A 22,416-nucleotide genomic window follows, 5' to 3' on the forward strand; every position below is an offset into this window, starting at 1 on the left:
GCGGCCCTGTATTGTATCAAGACCCCGAAACTCTACTGAGTTTAGTTTCACGTGTCAGAGGAATTGTTTGACATTTTTATCAAAAGAGTGGGCTTAAAGCAGTGTTTTTAAATGAGAAATTGACACGTTTTATGGCATTGTATTACAAAGCAAGGCTTCTCCATTCATAAAGCACACTTTTCATGCTTTTCAGTATATCAAAGAAAGCCAGACTGCCAGTGTGTGCAGTTAGCCTGCATCATTTTGAGCTTTTCAAATGTGGATTTTGTACCAAGCACAGCATTTTGACAGTCCCAAAGATAAATGCAAAACATGATTGAACATCAAAAACTAGACTTTTTCCCCCCCCTCTGAATCTTAAAATAGCTTCAGTAACTATCTGAAGGATCAAAATTACGTACATACAATGGATTATGATGATTCTAACTAAGATAAAAGTGATATTTATAGGACGATTTTAAGAATATGAAAGTGATTGTTGTTTTTCAGATGGATCATTACAGAATCAACATTGTTTTGGTGTAAAATTAGTTACGAGCAAAACCCCTTATGGAGAAATATTCGAGTAGAAGAAAACGTCAACGGCTCAAGTTTGCTGCTCAAACTATAGCACGGAGGTATAATCGGCAATATAGAGCTATGCATTCATTTAAGTGCTGGACTAAAAGCGCCACCACTTTAAGGTCATTTTGATTCATTTGTACTAATTTAAAGTTTTTAATTTACTCCATTGTGGAGACAAATGTGGCAGTCTTTACCCACCTCACATATCATACAGTCACAGTTACTGGTTATTCAACAAAATATGTTAATGCAACAAAATGAAACAGACATGAATATGTATTGTATAGTATTAATTCAATTAAATGTTAACTAGAGTAAAATATATATTCAAACAAAAAGATGTTTGTATTAATAAGATAGTAATATAATGTATGAAATTGTAGAACATCATTGTACTCATACATTAACTACATGTCGGGATATAAATTGGTATCATTGGTATAAAAGCTCTGAGCTACATCGCTGCCATTTATCAGCAACATATTCACAGATGTGCATATATATAAGTGTACATGAGTACAGTGCTTAGTAGTAATAGTAGCTGTTTTTATGTGCTATTGTGTTGGCTGATGAAATCCTCTTTATAATTAATTCTTGTATTTCAATTTTTAAAAAACCTACATTTTCTATTTGGGAGGTTTCAGGACTGACATCAGATCGTACACTGCAGAGTTAAGGGATTAATTATAGCTGTTATATATTTTTATATACAAGTAACAAGAAAACGTGGTTTTAAAAAAAGGCAAACGATGAATGTCAGTGTAAATGGCGAAACCACAGACTGTTGTTGAAGATCAATAAATTAAATGGGTAACAAATATATAAATATTACATATTCTTCCTAATCAGACAGGTCAATGCTTAAACTTGATATTTGGTCGGGCAAAAAAAAGAAAAGAAAAAGTTCATCCCATTGAAGCCGTCTAAACATGAGCCTCGTGAATTTGGAATTACAGTCTCTAGCGAAATAACTTAAATGTTCCTTATAACTTTTTTCCCCTCTAAACTTACATGAGACTTCATAAGTTTATAACTGTGGGGCATGTACAGACAGTAGACATTTGTAACCAACTACTCATTTGTCTAGCTGATTTTATCAATCGCTGATTCATTTATCAGGAAGATAATGGCTCATAAAGCCACTTTATTTAGAAGATGAATTTCAAAGCCCATCGTGAAACATGCTGTACTAGGAACTCTTTGTTGCTGAATTTCTGCCAGTTATTTCATCTGCCTGCCACATGTGAAGCTGTGTGTACTGTAATGTAGAGGATTTTGTCCATAGTTACTTTAAGAGAGCCATGGACAGGTGTGTGACCCCTTTAGTGAGACTCCTAGGTGTGTCTGCTGCGTCTATAAAAACCCATCTCAAGGCGTTGATAAAATAAACACTTCCTCCGTTCACATCTGTGACACACTTTCACACATACACACCTGTAATGCAGTGAAAACAATGAACGTCTCATTTGATATTATCTCCTGCATAAACACCGTCAACATCTTATGTGATATTATCAGCGTAAACACAACTCTTAAAGGCGCCTTGCAGACAAACACAAAAACACGAATATGCGGTTGAGCAGAACGCCGTTTATTCTTTTCACTTGACAGACTCGAACATCATGCATCTAAACTTTACTTCTTTTTCCTGTGCGAGTTACAAAAACTCTCCCCCAAAAATTCATAAAGTCACTAAAAAGGAAAATGTAAGATTTCTAAAAACCATAAACAGCACAACCTTTAAGAAAAATGCTCAAAGAACCAGGAATGGAATGTCTTTCACACATTTGAACAATGTAGTGTTATTGCACTAGCTAATGTTTTAAACATTTTTAAACTGCATGTTTCATTTAACCCACTAAATTTATGTTCTGTCAGACTGAAATGTATCTACTTAATGCAGTTTTAATCCATAAGAATGTATTCAGAAACTGCATTAAGAGCAACACTAATCAGTATGCAGCTTTCCTATCCTTTGGCGCCATCTTTAGCCCGTGTAGGGGAACTGCAGAAGCAGTGCTTGTCCAGCGTTGAGCTTGAGGTCTTTCAGGTTTACAGTCGAGTCCACCTCAAAGTCTTTGTCAGTTGACAGCTTCACCTTGGCCGTTTCTGGTAGCTCTACCCCCTCTGCACAAACAAAGGTCGTCAAGTTTAAAATAAATAGCAGAGTTAATAGATATTGCTAGATATCGTCAGTAGACATGTCCGTTGAACTGTAACTTGCCTGTGGGTTCCAGATTTAATTTCAGCTCCTCGAGACCATCTCCCCAGTTTACAGCTGTTATGTATCTCTCGCTCTGATCCCACACACGAAGGAAAGAGAGAGACTTGGCAGAGCTGTAGAGACCATAGTAGTCGCCGTGCAGGAGGGAGCGCTCTTTGCCTCGCAGGTCACTGAGGGATCTGAACCACTTCCTTATTTCAGCGTATTCAGTATGGTTAGACTGTAAATGAAATTCAAGAAAATGCTTTACTGCACTTAAAGCAAACAAACGCTTGATCAGTGACAGACTGAACACACCCACACTTACCTTAGCACCGTCAGTTTCTTCCTTCTCTACATTCCAAACCATCTTCGGAGCTTCTCTGGTCTGGTTTGCTTTGTTGCTCATCTGATTTGCCTGAAGGCCAATTTCATCTCCGTAGGTAAACACAGGGGTTCCAGGCAAGGTGAAGAGCAGAAGCTGGTAGAGACGAATTAGGCCCCAAGTCGTTGCCCGTTTAGACAGATGGTCCTTCTGAGCAGCACCGAGACCCCAGCCTATTTTTCTCTGCTCAGAGTGGAGGGTCTTCAGGACCTCAATGCGCTCTTTACCTGCGGATATTCAGGTACCATAATCATCTACAATGCACCTTTTTGACATTTACTTAGGATTATTGTCACTGATAATAATAATAATAATAATAATCACTACTATGCAAACAGTAGCAGCCTACCTTCCGTGTTTCTACTGAGCAGGTCAGACAAGATTAGATCGACACCAGAGACATTGACTAGCTGAGACACCTCATTAGCTGAAATATTGTTGACCACACCCATCAGAGCCCTAAAGAAAAGAGAACAGGATCAGGTCAGTCTAGAACTTGTACTTGTTATACATCTTGAAACACTTCCTTGAATGTTGATGGGACTATTTTTCATGTCCATGTTCTCTCAGAACAAAGTATCCTGTACCTGATATTTTACTGATGCTTTTAAAATGACTTTTCCAGGACAGATAAGCCCTACAACTTTGTTATCTGTGTGGATAATAGCTAAAGTTAAGAATCTAAAATAAAATACCCCGTTTAGTGGTCAACATTGTTTACTTGTGCTGAATCAAAGGTCAGAACATAGCAGCCACACAAACCTCTTCTTGGTGTCATCAGTGCCATTTCCCTGGACCGCCATCCGCAGTTTGGCCCATTCAGGACTGATGGAGGCAATGCCAAGGTCAGATATCTTGATGCCATCAACACCCTTACTCAGCCAGAACTCAGCTGCAGTCTGGAAGAGAACAGATTCAAATTAACTACAGTGGCAGCAAGACCCGAATCTACACCACAGTATATAATGTCCAATTTAATCATCTGTCCATGGGGCAAAAAGTCAAAAATGTGCCATTTGTTTATCACATGTAAAGATAGTGATGTTGCTTAATATGCCTTCTTACTGCAAATAATTAAATCTGTGTGCTTACCTTGACTTTTTCCATTATTTCTGTAAGGTCTGTTTTATCAAACCACACAGGATTTCCTTTGTAGTTTGGAGTCAGGTCAAGCACCACAGAAATGCCTGAAAGAAACAGCAATGTTTGCTCACATCTGGCCCTCAAGAGTACAGAATCCAGCAATAAATAGAAACCACTCTTAATGAAAGAACAGAGCACCAGTTACTCTTTTAGTGTGAACGATTTAGCAAGTAACTGATCTGAAATCAGACAATTACGTACCCTTTTTGTGGGCCGCCTTCAACAAGCTGTCGAGATCTTCAGCTTTTCCAAGCTCTGCACTAATTTCTTGAAGGTTCAGACCAGTCATCTGGTCGGCCTGGACAGTATGAAGAGGTCCGATTACCAGGCTTTTCACCTTTAGCTGGTTAATGTCATCCAACTTTTCTTCAACACCTGAAAGAAAAAAATAAGAAAAAAAAAAAAAAAAAAAAGGTAGTAAATAAAATGCTGGGTCAGTGTAAATTTCACATAAGGCAGAAAAACGAGGGTGTGAGAAGCAGCAGGGTGTGAGCAGGTTAGGGACAAAGGACAGACAGCTTTAGACACATGTTGATAGTTCAGACTGTAGCACCGCAGTGCTTGCAAGACTATGTGAAGGATCCCAGCCACTCCCTCTGCTGCCCATGTGAAGCCTGAGCACAAGGGTGGCTTTGATAAAGAGAACAAAACTCACATGGAGTTTTTGGAATTCCACCCAAAGCCTGTTAAAACCAAGTGCTCCCCACCAGTTCACTTTATGAACAGTAGTAAGCACTGTTCTTCCTTCCCGTTTTTAAAAGCCTGCAGTAAACATTTTTTTTTGATATGTACATCTTGATATATTCCAGAGCTGCTCAACTTGGCCATATCTGAATAGAGATATGAAACAGATGACGTGTTCATTTTTTTCCTTCTTCTTTTAAATGGTCTTAAGACCTTTAGTCAGACTTTGGCAGCCTAGTCAGCAATTTGATCTAGACAGCTGACACAGGCCACAGAGAATTAATGAAAGCCAAGAGACGGTCACAAGACGTTATCCATGCAAGTCAGAGCATGTTACCCAACTCAAGACTGGGGCACTTTAAGTGCAACCTCCAACTCTTATTTTGGGAATAAACATGGCAGCGCAATAAAAAAAAAAAAAACCAACTTTTTTTTTTTTAAGCCTGCAAGAATAAAACCACTTGATCAGCTTCATAAGCTCTCCACAAATAGTCTACCTTTCAATCCTTCAGAGAACGCTTCAAGGTCAGTGATCTGGTAGAGAGGCCCTTCATTCCACCAGTTCATCTCAGGAATAGCCTTGCAGCGAGGAGCCTGGACTATGATTACAATGGCTCCAGCAAGCATACCAATCCAGCCCAACCAAAAGAGGACAAGAAGAACCCAGCGGGTCCTCACCCATCTGTGGAAGAAAATAATAATGTAAAAATGTCCACTTATTTTAACGCCCACAGAGGAAGACAGCTCTTAGCTGCAGCTCTTACCCTGGAGTGCCAGCAACCTTCATCAGCTCCTCTTTGGACAGCCCGGTGAAGGTAACCTCATCATCGGGAACTTTCAGCTTGACGCTGCCGTTTTTCTCCCCGCCTGGAGCCTGACCGTCCCCCGTCATGGGCTGCTTCTCTGGGTCGAGCTCGTTGAGCTCCACTTCTTTCATGTCGATCTCTGTGTCTTTATTCATGGTTTAACTGGAGGTGGAGCACAAAGGAAAATTATGAATTAATAACTGTATCTGCAAAAGCACTCTCATTGGCTAACACCCAAGAGCTAAATAAAAACAAGACCACCAAAAGGAGTAGAGTTTTTGTTTTTTTTAAGGCAGCACCGGCCAAGTCTCATCCCCTCGCCTTTTGTCCACCCTTATGTAACACATCCCCCCCTACACAGGACATACAGGCAACGACTAGATTCATTAAGGTAACCCAGTTTTTATGTAGGAATTAAACAGGATTGGCGGTGCGGTTCCCTACTTAAATAGACACAAGCTCTTGTTTGTTTTTCCTTACAAAGCGCTCATTAAAAACTACAAACAAACAAACTAGTTCATGTCAGTCACACTTCAAAACCCACTCAAAACGCTAGCAACAAAAATATCAGCTGTAAAAAAATACATTCAAATAAACGGAAGACCCATTCTTGAGATGCTCATATGTTCCACCGGTGTCTGATGAAACAATTACTACTTCTTACGTTAAGCAGTCAGCCTCGAGTTACGGAAATACTGCAGCTACCCTTCATAATAAGAGCATAACAATAGCAAGCATAGACTTATTAAGAAAACGATTTAAACAAATGTCACGAGTAAACGATAGTGAACATTTGTTAGTTAAAAAACAAACAAAAAAAACCCCAACAAGTAGCTCTCTGACAGTCTAATATAACATAATACACACATGGCTTTAAGATTAAAGGGGTGTAAAGCGGAAATTTAGTAGTTGACCGGTTTGTTCCAGTTCGCTTCAACAGTCATTAAATAAAACCTCTTCAAACAAGTACACCGTAAATGTCTATGAAACTTTCACCGAACACAAGTTAAAATCGACCCGGTAGCAATAACAACTCCAAAAACTGTGTGATATCGTATAATTCCATCTTCCTTTAAGATGATGAAATCAAACCCATCCCTAGCGTCATGTGCTCCTACACGAGGCAGTCTCTCCGGCTGTGAGCTGAACACTACTCCCGCCGATAACACGGCAGGTCTGAAGTTACAGAATGGCAGAAAAGTTGATGAAGTAAATCAAAATTACCTGTAAAATACAATGTATAGTCCCGGTTTGGCTTTTAGTTTACAGCCGATTACCCCTTGTTCTCTACTAAGCGCGTAGAGAGGATCAGAGCGCGTATTTGTACCCGCCCGTTTCTCCGCCTACTGGGGGAGCCGGTAATCCCTCCCTCTCTCTCCCTCCCCCTCCTTCGCTTGCTGTCTCTCTTTCTTCCAAGAAAAAAACCTAACAAACAAACTAAAAAACAAACTGAACTCCATGCTCCAAACTAAGAAAACTTTGTTCTGTTCCTTCATAATGGTGTCAATGAAACGCTCTACAAAATGCTGTTCACTTATCAGTTGTTATACAAACTGAAGATAATCCAGTTTGCTTCACAGGCAAGATGATTGGTAATGTGATTATCTTCTTCTGATCAGTGGAGATTGCCACTCTGTGTTTCACTGATCTAATTTCACTCCTGAGGGCCTTTCTGTCGCCTTCTTGTTTTTGTTTTACCATATAGACCTTGTTTGCAGTGTTTAAGTGTAAACAGCTGACCACTTAGTCTCCTGTGATCACGCTGACTCTACAGTACCAAAACAACAAAATCAGCAAAATCCCATTTGAGTTGAATTGTACTTGCAATGCTTCTCCTGGGAGCTGAGCAACAGATTAAAACTGAGCATCTTTTCTCTGTAAAGGTATAAAATATGTTGTTGGAGCCTGGTTGAAAATGTCAGGTTCGTGCTGCCGTGACTTTATTTTCTGTGTCGATTCTGGGTTAAAGCTGGTCACACTCATGCCGATGACAGATTATTTCATGCCAGGTCTAACAATGTATATCTCTGTTGGAGACAATATTTGGGCGCAGCCAATCTAAAAACTAACATCCTCCTGTCCCAGATGGCGCTCTAAATCTTTCTCCAGCTGTTGTTGACCTTCATCGAGTTACAGTAAGAGAAGTTACAAACAAACCCTACAGAATTTACTTCCTAGAAGTAACAGTAGACTTCTAGGAAGAGAGTATGTGTGTGGGGGCATGTTTTTCACCCTAATTGTCCAGTTTGCTGTACACTGATGTGATTTATTATGACATACAAGTTAGACAGAATGAAGGCAGAATGCTTGGATTTATAGTTGCCGTAAATGTTTGCATAAATGAATCATACTCGTGTGTGTTTCATGTAGTGCAATGGTGCAAACTTTGATTTTACACTTTGCAATTCTCCCTCTGCTCTTACAGTGTAACTATAACAAAGAACCTTGCTGGCTGTCTGTGAGATAGATGTGTTATCTGTGTCTTCTCAGGCTGCTTGTTGCTCTCTACTCCTCCATGTCTGCACAGTGTTTTTGCCCTTTACACGACCCTGGTGCTGTTTCTTTCTGTCTCTGCTAAGCAGGTTCAAGTAAACAACTTGCAGTGACAGGTAACTGCAGAAACAGTTAGTAACATGTTCATGTAACTGAACCCCTGCATGTGTATGCTTGTTCCGTGCTTGTTGCCTTCACAGATGTGACATGTTACGGCACTTAATTTCAAACTTTTTTTTATCTGACTACTTAATCAGTTTTTTTTGTAGTGATACGTCCAGTATAGTCCACTGACTCCAGCAGCTCGGGCTTTCAGAGTCCTGTGACGTTACTGCAACCCTTACTAGTATTTATGTACACCTGGCTAGTTTTGGGTTGGGACCCCCTTTTGGGTTCAGAGCTGCATTAATTCTATGCAATATAGATCCAGCAAGGTGCTACAAACTTTCCTCAGAGATTTTGCTCAATATTGACATGATAGCATCACTCAGTTGCTGCAGATTTGTCAGCTGCACGTGCATACTATGTTTCTCTTTCCACCACATCCAAAAGGAGCTCTGTTGGATTTAGATTTGGTGACTGTGGAGATCATTTGAGTTCAGTGAACTCTGTGTCCTGTTCAAGAGGCCACTTTGGAATATATACAGTCAGACAAAAGATAAACTAGAGTGGTGACTATCTGTTGGCAAGCGGAAAGCCTTTATGATCGGCATTAAAAAGTAGATCGAATATGAGTGAAAACATAAAGAAAGATATACAGAAGATTTTTGTGTTATAGATCAGGCCATGATCTTCTTATATGCCATATTTGTGTTCAGGGACTATTTTATGTCTTCCAGAAACAGTGTGGTGCCTGTTTATTTCATTTTCAGACTTCACCACTGGTACATGTTCTTCTCCATGTGGATATGCCTCGGTCAAACCTTAACCAGTGGTAGGGAGGGGTGTCTAATTTAGGATGTGTGACATTAAATCTATTTATACTCTGCTGTTATTCAGCTTAGTCATTGTGCCAGGCTTTTGCTACCTGATGTCGCTAATTTTAAAACCTTTCTAAATTTCTTCTGCTGACTATTTAAATATGCCCAAGAATAAAATCTAACTTTATAACCAGTGTTTGGCAGCTGCATATCTACATGACGCACTCATGCTCACTTCTCCTATTTCATCAAAGTCAAACACACGCCATCTGTTTCTGTTTTTATCTCGGCCTGTTGATCATGTGTGCGTAAGTGGCAGAGTCAGGTTGTAACAGAGCTGCTGAGCATTGGCTGATGTGGACACACTGTGCTTTCCAGCTGGGAAGTATTGAGGATACAAGGAAAAGTTGCGGAATATGCTCTGTTTTTCTGTAAAATCAGCAGAACATGTGGGGAAAACTGGGAGGAGGAGTGAGTAGATCAGGAAACAGGAGACTGGAGGAGGGAGGAGAACTAGGAATGAGGGGAAAGAGCAGACAGGCAGAGAGAGGGCAGGGATGTGTAAACATGTTTTTGAGCTGAGGGTGAGGAATATATTGGAACAAAAATTTGGAGCGGAGCACAGCTCGGGGTATTAATGGAAGCAAAGCCTAGAGCGACAGAGTTAGTGTCAGTTAGTGTTAGTTAGTGTCCTTTTCACACATGTTGTCTCAGCCCTGTGAGGTTTTCAGTTCTGCTTAAACAGAGTTTACAGGATAAATTGGTCAAAACCTAAGCAGCATCTGAATCCTCGGAAAACCGAATCAATCCCAACTTGGCAATAAAACAAGAACGAAAGAACATTAGCCATCATCACAACAAGTTCACAGAGGACACGGAGGGACTGATTCACTCCTAGACTTGTCTTCTTTGTTTATGCCTTTGGCAGAGGAGGAGGGGATGTTCTGCTGGAGTCTATAAGCCAGCACACAGACCCCCACAGCATAATAACAGAGAGGAAAGAGGGCCAAAGTTGCTGCATAGTTTGTTTTTTCAGTGGAGGGGGGAAGAACACAGTACCTGTGGTTCAAGGTCACAGTTCACATTACCATAGTAACTGATTGTGTAACAAGATCAAAGTAGGGCAAATTAGGAGCTGATTAGAAGCACTATGTGAAAACTTCTTGCTTAGATTTTTAAAGTTTAGATTAGTGTCAGTCAGTCAGGGCTCGAGTGACCATCTCACTGAATGCAGTCATTCATGCACACACACATATATGGCTACACCAAGAATCGTCTGATCCCCGTGAGAGAGTTTATTTAGTAAGACAGCATGTGCTTGGGAGGAGAGGGAAAAAAAGGAAAATAATCAGCAGTTCAGACCAGTTCAGACCAGTCTGGCCGAGAGCTTACGCTTTCATCTCATTGTTTCAAGTTCCCTGCAGTGAGCTCTCGCATTCAAAGTTCACACCGAACGAATGAAGTTCGGGGAAATGCTGCTTTAATCTCATCTAAAAAGTGCAAAGGTGTATTCACAGATTGATTTGTTCACCTCTTCAACAAACATGAGCATGTTTGTCTTTTGGATCTACAGCCAACAGAACACGCGCGGCTACATTTTGTGTCCTGGATAGAGGGGAAAGGAAGAATCCACCAATGTGCTGCACTGGTGATACAGAGAATGACTTACAGAGCGAAACATACAATTAATCAGACTGCACGTGGACTTTGAGCCATATTGTTTAACGTTAGCGCTCTCAGTTATGCAACTAATATATTGTCCCTCAGCGGGGATATCTGATCTTGCCGACTGTACATTTCGTAACTTTTCTGCTTGTACGCTCTCTCTTCTTCTGATTGTTTTTCTGCCCATTAAGCAGCGCCTCCTGCTTCTTCCTCTGACAATGAGAATGAATGACCTAGTTTCCTCTCACAGACAAAGAGTAGCCTGTTCGGTTTGGAAAGCCTCCCTCTCTTTAATTTTGCATGAATGGAGATAATTAGTCAGTTCTCCTTAAAAATGCACCATTAAGAAAAAAATATATATATAAACGATCGAATATAATACACCTCACACAGATGCGGGACACACTGCTGAAATCACAGAGCACACAATACTGTAACATACACACGACTTCTGCTTTTAAGCTCTGTGAAAAATATACTTGACATATTTAAAAGAATTCCTTCCTTTGTATTCCCATCACCTTCTCTGCCATTACAGCATTTTTCTGCCCGGTTCTCTAAACCCTCTCCCCTCTGTTGAGCCCCTCTCTATATAACTAACCACCTCCTCTTGTCAGCAGGAAACAGTGGTTGCAAATTATGTAAGAAGGCCCCCTTTCTGTGATAAGAATGCAAAACAGCTGAGCCATGTGAAGAGCTTTGCGACAGCTTCTCCTGTGTGAGCAGAGTGGCGCAGCGGAAGCGTGCTGGGCCCATAACCCAGAGGTCGATGGATCGAAACCATCCTCTGCTATTTTTACTCGTTCCACCCAAACAGAGATTAGACATCCTGCACTCCGCACGGACGATCTGATATCCTCGTGTTGGCTTTGTTCCCACATCATCATAATAAATGTTGTTCCAAGTTCAACATTGCAAGTGACCAATCACCTTCTTGTGACGTCACACTTCTGCGACTTCGAAATACCCACCTTAAAACAAATTTTCTTCCCCCTAGCATATTTATATTGTTGTTTCTGAATACTGTTCTTGTATTTGTTTATCTATGCATACAATTCTTTTGTAAGTACAACACCATTATTGTAGTACTGTTTAATTCCATTTGTATTGTACTGATGTTTAATTAAAGGTTTAAAAAAAAAATTTTTTTTCTTCACTTGTGCCCGCCTCTGTCTGTCAATCCAGCGCTCCGCTTCACTTGCGAGAAACCGCCGCCTGTCCGCCGAATTTGTAGTCCTTTTAGGATACGTTTCAAACGGTAATTCAATTCAATTCAATTTTATTTATATAGCGCCAAATCACAACAAAAGTCGCCTCAAGGCGCTTCATAGGTACAGAGAAAAACCCAACAATCATATGACCCCCTATGAGCAAGCACTTTGGCGACAGTGGGAAGAAAAAACTCCCTTTTAACAGGAAGAAACCTCCGGCAGAACCAGGCTCAGGGAGGGGCGGGGCCATCTGCTGCGACCGGTTGGGGTGAGAGAAGGAAGACAGGATAAAAGACATGCTGTGGAAGAGAGACAGAGGTTAATAACAGATATGATTCAATGCAGAGAGGTCTGTTAATACATAGTGAGTGAGAAAGGTGACTGGAAAGGAAAAACTCAATGCATCATGGGAATCCCCCGGCAGCCTACGTCTATTGCAGCATAACTAAGGGAGGATTCAGGGTCACCTGCTCCAGCCCTAACTATATGCATTATACATATGTTCCTCACTTGGCTTGCTGTTTGTTTGCTAGTGATACGCTACTTGACGACAGCATTAGCTAACCAGTGTTCTCTAGACCAGCGTTCCCCAACTTTTTTGGTGTTTCGTGGCCCGGGGGTTGGGTCAGGCAAAATTGCAGGGACACCGTGTAATTGTTGTCCCTGGGAGACTGTGTAATTAAAACATTAACACGATGGCCCAGGACAAATTTGTAAATTTCTGGATTACTGTTAATCTCCATGGAATCAAGAACTCATGTCCAGTTTCACAGCTATGGACCAGTTAATTATGTTTCCAGGTGATATTTTGATTCACACAACCATTAGTCTAGGCCTTTTAGTTCAAATTCTATTCACTTATGTTTGTAAAATGATCAGGGAAGCTACTGCAATTTTGCCTGACAACATTTTTATGACAGCTATATTCACCTGTACATTTATTATATATTATAATACATTGACACGCAATTCTCTGGAGAACACTGGTTCGCAAGTAGCCTATCACTAGCAAACAAACAGCTATCAATTTCAGCCATTTCAAGGAAAATATATGTATAATGCTTACTGTTTATTAAAGAAAAGTGTCTTGAGTGGAATTCAAATTGCTGGATCAGCGGACAAAAGGCGGTTTCTCGAACAACATTTGTTTTTGAAGGCGGGTATTTTTCGAAGTCGCAAAAGTATGACGTCACAAGAAGGTGATTGGTCACTTGTAATGTGGACCCTGGAAAAACATTAATTATGATGATGTGGGAACAACGCCAACACGAGGATATCAGATCGTCCAGAATGGACATGCAGGTGATCTATATGGACCTGAATATGACATTGCAGCATGACTACAGCCTGCTGAGCTGAGTTTCTTAGTCTGTCATTTGGTATGCTAAACATTTTTCTTATAGTTTAGCTGGTAATTTGCCAGAGAGACAAGCAGAACCAATAAAGATGACAACGGACCTGTGAGCGTCAGCCTAAACTCAGAATCTTGTTAAAAGCTTTGAGAGGAAGGCTTTGGACCATTGAATATGAGGATCTTCAGGATATTTTGACAATTTCAAAGCCTTTGTGTTGCTGTAAATAGGTGAATCAGATATAGCAACTAAACAGGCCTCTGATCATTACATTTATATCCTATGGGAAACAGATAAAAGCTTAGGAATACAGTGGTAGGGGATGTTAGACAATATGCACAGCTGGAGCTTCCTCAGTACCGTCTGTTGTTGTTCACTTTGTTCTATTGTCTCAAAAAGGGTATGTCCAACACTTTTATGTGCCTTTTTTTTTTCTTTTAGCGTCATCTTTGATGGAGAATATGTTTCCTTTTAGCATCACAAACACAGTTTTGGGGGGTTTATATGAGGAAAAACACAACAAGTCATACAAATAAAAATGAATATCTTAATTTAAAATGTTTAAATTAAGTGTCTATGCTGTGTTGAAAACTACGAAACATTAGAGCACCCCCTGGAGTATTTCCCTGATAATTACATGTTTAATACAAGTTGGAGGGCATTTTTATGACTGTGACAATGTGACTAATCAACGGTGACTGATCGACAACAATATTAAAATCAGAGAAAGGTAAAGTGAGTAACATTATGGTTACAGTGGATATGGATACGGTTGGCCCAGTCCTGTTATCTTCATATATTCATAAAATTATTGCTACATAAATTTATATATCTATATATACTTTTAATATATTATTTCATCTTACTATTCCAGTTTTAACAACATTTGAAAAAACTACCACATATTGAATGGCCAGAGCCTTTCTTTGTGTAGTTTGCATCTTCGCCCCGTGTTTGCGTGGGGTCTCTCTGGGTGCTCCGGCTTCCTCCCACAGTCCAAAGACATGCAGTTAGTGGGGTTAAGTTGGTTGGTAACTCTAAATTGCCTATAGGTGTGAATGCGAGTGTGAATGGTTGTCTGTATGTGTTATCCCTGGGACTGGATCCATTATAGCTTCTTAGATTTAATTTATATAACAAAGAAATAAAGAAAAAAGTACGTAAAAACCATGGACTCATTTTTTAAAAGTATTTTTTTAATGTTTAATTTATTTTCATGTACCTACTGGAGGAAATAAATTGTTTAACATTAAACTGAATAGTTTGACGTCTCGTCTCTCCTACGTAATCACGCATTCGTACACGTCACCAACCAGGAAATGAGTACATCCACGGAGAGGAGGGGCGAAAGAATCACAACAGAGCCTTTGACCGTTCGCGTTTTGTGCCGCTAAAACCACAGCGCCGTTTTTCTTTTATTGACGAGAGCAAATATGTCACGGAAACTCAAAGAAGACTATTATCGGTTCTTCTCCGTTGCCGACCCACGCACACACGAGAAGGGCCACACCGAGTACAAAGTGACGGCGAGGGTGAGTTTACACTGTTTATCTCTCCTTAGCTACAGCGTCATTAATTGAAACCTATCGTAGAGTCGGGTGTAATCATGCTTAATGACTACGTGGTTAGCTGTTTTGCTTATTACTTGACAAAACGTATTTTAACTTGAAATGCGTAGCACAAAGGTGTTAGCTTAGCGCTGTTCTCTTTGGTCTTTTACATCAGTTAAAAGTAAGTGACTTGGTATTATTATAAGTAGTGTTCATTTCTAACGAAGTAGAGTGACAGGCGCCCGCAGCTAGCTCATATAAATAAACAAATAACTATACAACGGGCCTTTTATTTGAGGCAGTGGTGCACAATGAGCAGCCCAATGAAACAGAGAGAACTTGTGATCCAGTTCATGAGCACCCGCATGACTACAGAGGCATGCGTATAAAGTCAAAGAGGATCAAGCACTCATGGCTCTCCCTTAAATTTATCATTTAAATCGTGGCCTCTGCAGTGTTGCCAAAAAGCAAACTTGCTGTGTCTCATTGTTAAACATGCAGCCAGTTAAGCGAGTTTTACTTTATATTCTATCATCTGCAGTTTGTGTCCAAGCGTCACCCAGAAGATGTGAAGGAGGTGGTTGTGTGGAGGAGGTTCTCAGAGCTGAAGAAGCTCCATGGGGAGTTGGCCTACACACACAGGAACCTTTTCAGAAGAGAGGAGGAGTTTCCACCTTTTCCCCGAGCACAACTTTTTGGTACATGAGTAAAGATTGTGTTATGCTTTAGATTCCTGCGGAGCCTTTCATGCAATTGTTGTGCTTAATGTCTTTCATTCCTGTTTTGAGACTTTCGTCACAATTCTTGTGACATTTCCTGTCAGATTTCCTTGTCTTTATGAGAAGTGACATGTTTAGGGTCGGTCTTTTTGCTTTGGTTTGTGAGTTTTGCCTGTTGTTTGCTCCTTGGAAAAGCAGCTGTGTTGTATGTTTTTGCTGATGAACTGAGGGTTGTCTTGTGGTAGTGTGGCCGAGCAGTCTAAGGCGCTGGATTAAGGCTCCAGTCTCTTCGGAGGCGTGGGTTCAAATCCCACCACTGCCAGCGTGAGGTGCTCTTTTAAAATTTCATTATTTACAGCAGGTAGCGCCATTTATTTTAATCTGACTCTTCCTGACAGAACCCCAGAGGGATTTGTGTCTCTATTTAAATATCTTGAAGTGACTCATGAAACTAATTATCTGAGAACTGTTCAAAATGTTGGATCAGACCTTTCCAAAAATGTGCTATATGTGCTAAATTTGTTATAATGAGATGCATTGGATATGCTCTTTTAAAATTTCATTATTTATAGCAGGTAGCTCCATTTGTTTTAATGTGACCCTTCCTGAAAGCATTCGAGGGGAGCATGTGTATGTGTTCTCTAGAGATGCTTTGCCTTCCTCCTGCACTCTATTTGCATGAGTGTTGAAAATGAAAAGCAGCTGTGCTGTATTTTTTATCAGATCATGCTGATGAGAAAAGTCTGAATGGGAGGTGGGCAGTTTTGTGGTAGTGTGGCAATTATGCAAACCTGAACTCTCTTTGGACCTTGTTGTGATGTGTACAGCAACATCGACCAATCAAAGTTAATTTCACAGTTAGCATGTCAGAACTGTGGAGTACAGTCCTCCCTTCAAATGTATTCTGAGAAAGCTAAAATGAGGTAGGATAGTGAGTCGTAGCCTTTCAGCAGGTAGTGTGGCCGAGCGGTCTAAGGCGCTGGATTAAGGCTCCAGTCTCTTCGGGGGCGTGGGTTCGAATCCCACCACTGCCATGTAAACATTTTCATTTGGCAGTGGAGAGAAAAAAGGAAGTTTAAGACACACCTCTATTTGTCTTTATTAGAAGCATCATGTTTAGGGTTGGCCTCCTTGCGAAACATTGTGTGTAAAAACTCAAGTGTAAATATGGTTCAGCAGGACCAGCACATTCCGGGAATGGTGCGACTCCCTGCAGAGAGTTTTGTTGTCGATGGAGACAGTGTCAGGTAACTCAGTCTGTGGTCCGCTGTTCCTCATTCTCATGCTGGTCCGTCAGCCAGCTGAAGAGAAGAGCAAAGTTATGGTACACAAAGAGCTGAACTGGCTTCATTTTTCAGTGGTTACTAAAATCAAACTGCAAACGCAGCAAATCAGTTGAGCCATACCTATAAACAGTCATGATTCATGAGTTCATTCAACTTTTCATGCCCTGCTTAATATGATGGCAGGAGTTTTAACCTCGACAAATGGCGATTACTTAACACTAACACTAACGGCAGCTTCAGAAGTGAAAAAGAAATTGTAACACTTCCCTTTTGTCTCTTGTAACTTTAGGAAGGTTTGATGGGGCTGTGATAGAGGAAAGGAGAAAAGCAGCAGAGGCCATGCTTCAGTTTACTACCAGCATTCCTGCTCTGTATAACAGCCCACAGCTGAAGGAGTTCTTCAGAGTAAGACACACTCAGAGAGGCACTCTTACAATCAAAATCAACCATTACTCAAATTTCAACAAACATTAAAAGACAGAACAGAAAAACGAAACGTGTGCCAGGTTAACATTCGTTATATTACCAGACCCCTTTTCTCTAATGCTGCCAGTCTATCCCTTCCCTTACTCAGGGTGGTGAGGTAACAAGGCCTCTGGATGCCACACCTCTCTCTTCTGCGGGGCCTCTGCCTCCTCCTCTCATCCCCCTCCCCAACCGTAGGGCATCAGACTGTGAGCCTGCTGAGGAAGAGGAGGGCAGGGAGGCTCCCACCTTGCCCCAGGATCTGGGCAATAACCTGAGCTTAGAAGTGGTAGAACCAGAAGTGGCAGCTGAAGCCTACAATGAGATCGGAGGATCTCCAACAGAAGAAGAGCAAGAGGAGCTTAGCGACACAGAGCTGGATGACCGAGGTAGAAATCTCACAATGTGTGATGGTCTGTTATGTCCTCATTTAATTCTTATATTCTTACCGTTGTTCTCACTTTTTTGATCCGTGTTTTCCCTCCAGTCCCATCTCCATTCACGGACCCCGAATCAAAAGAGACCCAGGAAGAATTCGACTCACTGTTTGACTCTGTGGCTGAAGGACTCCCATCCCCAAAGGAAGAAGTTCCTCCTCCACTATCTGATAATGACTTGGCTGTTTTTGATCCCTGCTATAAACAAGGTGATGCCAAAATAAATGTGAATTTAATCATATAAAGCTGATTTTAATCTTCCCGAATATGTGTCTTATCCATTAACGCTTTTACTTACTGTGTCAGTGGATAAGAAGATGTCTGTGATCAGTGTTTTTTGAGGCTTCCTGATAACATATACTAGTGTAAATGTCTTTATACATTTATGCTGGAGCTCTATTAGGACTTAACTGCTGTTTCTGGTTAAAAGCATCACAATCAGTGATTTATTTTAGATAGTGACTTTTTAAAACCTAACAAATAAAACATAAGACATAGTTCACTAAAGACAATATCATTACTACTACAATATCTCTTTTTCTTTGATTTACAGATAGATCCAATTCTTCCACCGACCACTCAGAGTTATTCTCACTACCATCAAACAGTGTGGACGGAGAGGACGGGGGTTACTTAAACCAAGCTGCCAAGGAGCTGACAGCTGCCATGGAGAGGGAGAAGGAGGGAGAAATTAGTTCTGCCATTTGTGGATACAGGATGGCAGTGGATATTCTGATCACTGGAGTACAAGGTGAGCCCTCAGTGTACAAAAGTATCAGTGGGTGGGTGGAGAAAGAGAGAGATACTCCTGTAAGAGGTAAAAATACTGATGAAGGAGCCGAGGAGGTGGTTACTACTACTTACTACTACTACTAGGTGGTTGTCGCAGTGGTGGAAAATTAGAATTACTAATCTGCTGTGAGCATTCTGAGTTCAACAAAAACCTTTTATGTTTTTTTCACATGGAGCATTTTACTCGAATGCTCTCTGTCATGTCTATTTCTGCGTCAATTATTAAAACAGCTTTGTTGCTATGGCAATAGACCATGAAATCAGTTTGTCAACTGCAGAACCTGCAGAATGCCAGACGGTGCACCGTGTCCAAATGAAAAATAAATTGTGCGGTTAGGTTTACAGCTGTGACGCCTCACCGACCATATTCAAGCACTTTGTCCGATGTGCTGCTACCGCGCCGATAAATGCGCCGTTAACAACTTTACTCTCCTGCGTTAGCTGTTATTTTGCTATAAGCTGTTGTGTTACTGACAAGTAAGTTCTGACATCAGTTGTCTATGGTGAATTGTGCGTTTCTTTATGGCCAAAGGGAAATGTTGCACTTGCAACAGTTCTACTCTTCGTCTAAGGAGCGTGGATTGTGACCTACACCCATTTTCACACCTTGGCTCGTGTAGAGGATCATTAGGGGGTCTATGACCCTCCTGGGGGACGCTCCCCAATGTCTAGAGGACCAGAATCAACTTTCAGCATGTCGACACGCACCGTGTGTCCTGATGTGCAGGTAGTGTGGCCGAGCGGTCTAAGGCGCTGGATTAAGGCTCCAGTCTCTTCGGAGGCGTGGGTTCAAATCCCACCACTGCCACTTTAACCTTTTCAGGTGTGGAAAGTACAGTTCAGTAGCTTCATAAGAAGAACTGTGTTTAGAGTTGCTCTTTTTTGCAAAGCTTTGGTTAGTGTGTGAGAACTAATTTGTGCCCATTGTGGCTCTTACCTCTTTAAATGCAAAGATGCTGTACTGTATCTTTTTCATGTCTGTGTGGTCAAGTGGTCAGGAGGGTAAACTCTGCTAACCTTCTGACAGTGGGCTGGTGTATTTTTTGCAAGGTAGTGTGGCCGAGTGGTCTAAGGCGCTGGATTAAGGCTCCAGTCTCTTCGGGGGCGTAGGTTCGAATCCCACTGCTGCCAGGGTTGTTTTCCTTTTCCTAATCATCTGTATATTGTAAAGCACTGATAATGATTTGTATTATGCTTTTTTATGCTATCTCTCATACAAACAGCAATATAATGGTAGATGGTCATATTAAATGATAATGAGGTCAGTGCATGTTTAGACTCATGGACTCAGACTGCTGCAAACACTATGTTTCCAACACTTAGCTCTGTATGATGTCCATCAGGTTGGATGTGCCTGTTATGGACACCTCAGACATAGAGTTCTGCCTTTTGTTTACGAGGGGGGAGCCAATCAGAAGAAAGCTGTATTAAAAGGAGGAGGTTGGGAAGCTGTAATAGCTTGTCTCAAACAAATAAATAAGGATTATTTTCATATATTCTAGTTGAGTCCAAGAATGCGAAGTTAAGAATGAGCATAACGTGTCCCTTTTGTTGTCTTTGTCAGTCTCCTCTGTTCTGTTACACTTTTCAGATAAACCCTCCACATGTACAATATTATACACTAATCATTTTTATCACTGTGTCTATGCAGGAGACACTGATCCAGTACGCAGGGAGTCTGTGATGCGAAGGACGGCGCAGTACCTGAAGCACGCTGAGATGTTGGTCGAAAGGCACTCCTCACCCTCTCACACTCACACACCTGCACATGCAGAGGACCACTAGATGCACGTTCGTGTATTGACGCACAATGTACAATATATGAGAGAAGCTGGAACACAATGGAGCTCAGGGTCGTGGCATACACGGGCATGTCACGCAAAGGCATACTGACGAAAAGTAGAGATAAACAGTTTCACGGATACGTGCACATACGGACATTTGGACCGTGGCATTCCCAAATACAACCGCATCCACGTGGAAATGAAACAACATGGCACAAACATACAGACCCACACGTCTGAGGTACACACTACAGTACAAACTGGATCTTTAGTTGCCTTTGTTTTGAAAAACTTGTGACTCACAAAATCTACATATACAGAAACTGAACGTAGCTGTTAACTTATTGGATTAATGCATCTCTTCTTCTTTTTGTCTTTCCTTTACATTGTCCTCTTCTTGAGCACAATAATGTATAAGTGTATCAGTGATTTACATTTTTGCACAATCTTTTGTTAATAAATATGATTTTAATTTAAGTGAGTAAGATTCCTTCGCTTCTTCGCTACATTTTGAAACACTGGCTTCACTGCTTCAGCCAACAGTGTTACCAAGTCTGTAACTACAGCTGTCCACAATCAGTCAATCAATTCAAAATAAATGTGGTTTTACTACAGGTAAGTAGTAAAAGTGCAAACAGTGTCAACACCTTTGTGCTATTTGGAATAAATCACTCATTTTTTAATAAATTAAACTGAGCTCTATCTTCTAATTACCTGTTTGAAATGAGTACACGTGACATAATTGCAGTAGTCACATGAATAAATCCGATTTTGAAAACGATGGCAACATATAAAAAGTACATTAAATTTCCCTAAAGAATGGTTGTTTTCCTCAGTAAAGATGCAAATAATCATTTTGCCCCTTAACAGATCCAACTGTCTTTTATTATCTAATCTAATAAGGGCACACAAATAAATTATTAAGGGGATTATGTTGTCTTTAGGCCTTTTATGGTCTTATATTTGTCTTTTCGGTTCAATATAAGCAGCAGATAAATAAAAGTGTGCCCATTTTGAACTACAAATGCTGAATAATAGTTTTGCGTGGTCTGCTTTGATTTCACTGTTTGGCTCAGGAACTGTTCCAACAACTGCTGTGTAACGTCATGTGCTAGCTGGAGCAGGAGCCTGACCAGGAGTCATGCTAACCATGCCACCTTGAAAACACTGATTCAAACTAAGTAAGCTTGGATGATTAAGACCAGTGTGACAAAAAAGTACTGGTCATACCTGTAAAACAGGTGTCTCCCTGTTGCAGGCATAGATACTGAAGGTTTTATCTGTCGCACTGCATAGGGGGTGGGTCATACTGAGCATTTGGACTATGAGGGCATTCACTTCATCCTGTTTCTATTTGGAGGAATGAGACTATTCCCAGTGTCCCTCACAATCGCGTTGCATGTGGGTCTGCAGTAGCAAGGCATTACCTCTGAGAGGCACTGTTGACTTATTGGATTATAATCACTAACAAACGCTGTAGTGCAGAAACTCATGCTCCCTGTTCATGTTAAAATCAAGGTAAATGTCATATTTGTTTTTCCCAGATGAACAATTTTGAGCACAAAGCAGTAAACTGGGGAGGAAACTGAAACCTACTTGTAGCCGAACTCTTCTGCCTTCAGCTATACTACTTAATGAAAAATTAATGCTACAGGTTTTGCTTTTTTGCATGCCGAGTTGGATGTTAAAAAAACGGCAAGATGGTCCAAAAAATATTGTGACTATATCTGCATATACTTGATCAGTCAAATCAATTTTTCATGCATTTTTGTGACCAAGTATGTAAATGAAGCTAAACCACGATACGCACCGACTACCTTTTTGTTAGGGGATATTTTGGATGTTTGACTAAGAGGAAAGAGATGAAATGCCAAAAAAAAAAAAAGATGGAAAAGAGAAAAAAAGATCACAGCCAGCACCAGAATCCCTTCTCTGGAGAGGAGAGAGGGATTGAGTG

General features: G+C 40.8%; 2 protein-coding genes and 5 non-coding genes across 7 annotated transcripts; 6 read left to right on the forward strand and 1 right to left on the reverse strand.

Moving 5' to 3' along the window:
- Positions 1-2,134: 2,134 nt before the first annotated feature.
- On the reverse strand, positions 2,135-7,148 carry slc3a2a (solute carrier family 3 member 2a). Its single transcript, XM_085400308.1, has 10 exons — positions 7,010-7,148; positions 5,744-5,947; positions 5,477-5,661; positions 4,497-4,670; positions 4,245-4,339; positions 3,915-4,051; positions 3,502-3,611; positions 3,096-3,379; positions 2,789-3,008; positions 2,135-2,691 (listed from the first exon to the last, which is right to left on the reverse strand). Exons 2-10 carry the CDS (start codon positions 5,938-5,940, stop codon positions 2,552-2,554), a joined length of 1,542 nt encoding a protein of 513 aa, XP_085256434.1. The 5' UTR covers positions 5,941-5,947; positions 7,010-7,148; the 3' UTR covers positions 2,135-2,551.
- Positions 7,149-11,584: 4,436 nt separating this feature from the next.
- trnam-cau (transfer RNA methionine (anticodon CAU)) lies at positions 11,585-11,656 on the forward strand. The gene has a single exon. It is a non-coding gene; the product is annotated as a tRNA-Met (tRNA).
- A 3,090-nt stretch (positions 11,657-14,746) lies between these two features.
- snx15 (sorting nexin 15) lies at positions 14,747-20,926 on the forward strand. The gene is made up of 7 exons (XM_085400309.1): positions 14,747-14,958; positions 15,518-15,674; positions 17,271-17,386; positions 17,556-17,835; positions 17,934-18,092; positions 18,437-18,634; positions 20,327-20,926. The coding sequence occupies exons 1-7, from the start codon at positions 14,860-14,862 to the stop codon at positions 20,458-20,460; spliced, it is 1,143 nt and encodes a 380-aa protein (XP_085256435.1). The 5' UTR covers positions 14,747-14,859; the 3' UTR covers positions 20,461-20,926.
- trnal-aag (transfer RNA leucine (anticodon AAG)) lies at positions 15,936-16,017 on the forward strand. The gene has a single exon. It is a non-coding gene; the product is annotated as a tRNA-Leu (tRNA).
- Positions 16,648-16,729, forward strand: trnal-aag (transfer RNA leucine (anticodon AAG)). The gene has a single exon. It is a non-coding gene; the product is annotated as a tRNA-Leu (tRNA).
- Positions 19,402-19,483, forward strand: trnal-aag (transfer RNA leucine (anticodon AAG)). The gene has a single exon. It is a non-coding gene; the product is annotated as a tRNA-Leu (tRNA).
- On the forward strand, positions 19,725-19,806 carry trnal-aag (transfer RNA leucine (anticodon AAG)). Its single transcript has one exon. It is a non-coding gene; the product is annotated as a tRNA-Leu (tRNA).
- Positions 20,927-22,416: the final 1,490 nt, after the last annotated feature.

The sequence above is a fragment of the Rhamphochromis longiceps genome, linkage group LG3 (assembly GCF_057381845.1).
Source record: "Rhamphochromis longiceps isolate RC_006_pf linkage group LG3, R_longiceps_female_GT1.1, whole genome shotgun sequence".
Lineage (NCBI taxonomy): Eukaryota > Metazoa > Chordata > Actinopteri > Cichliformes > Cichlidae > Rhamphochromis > Rhamphochromis longiceps.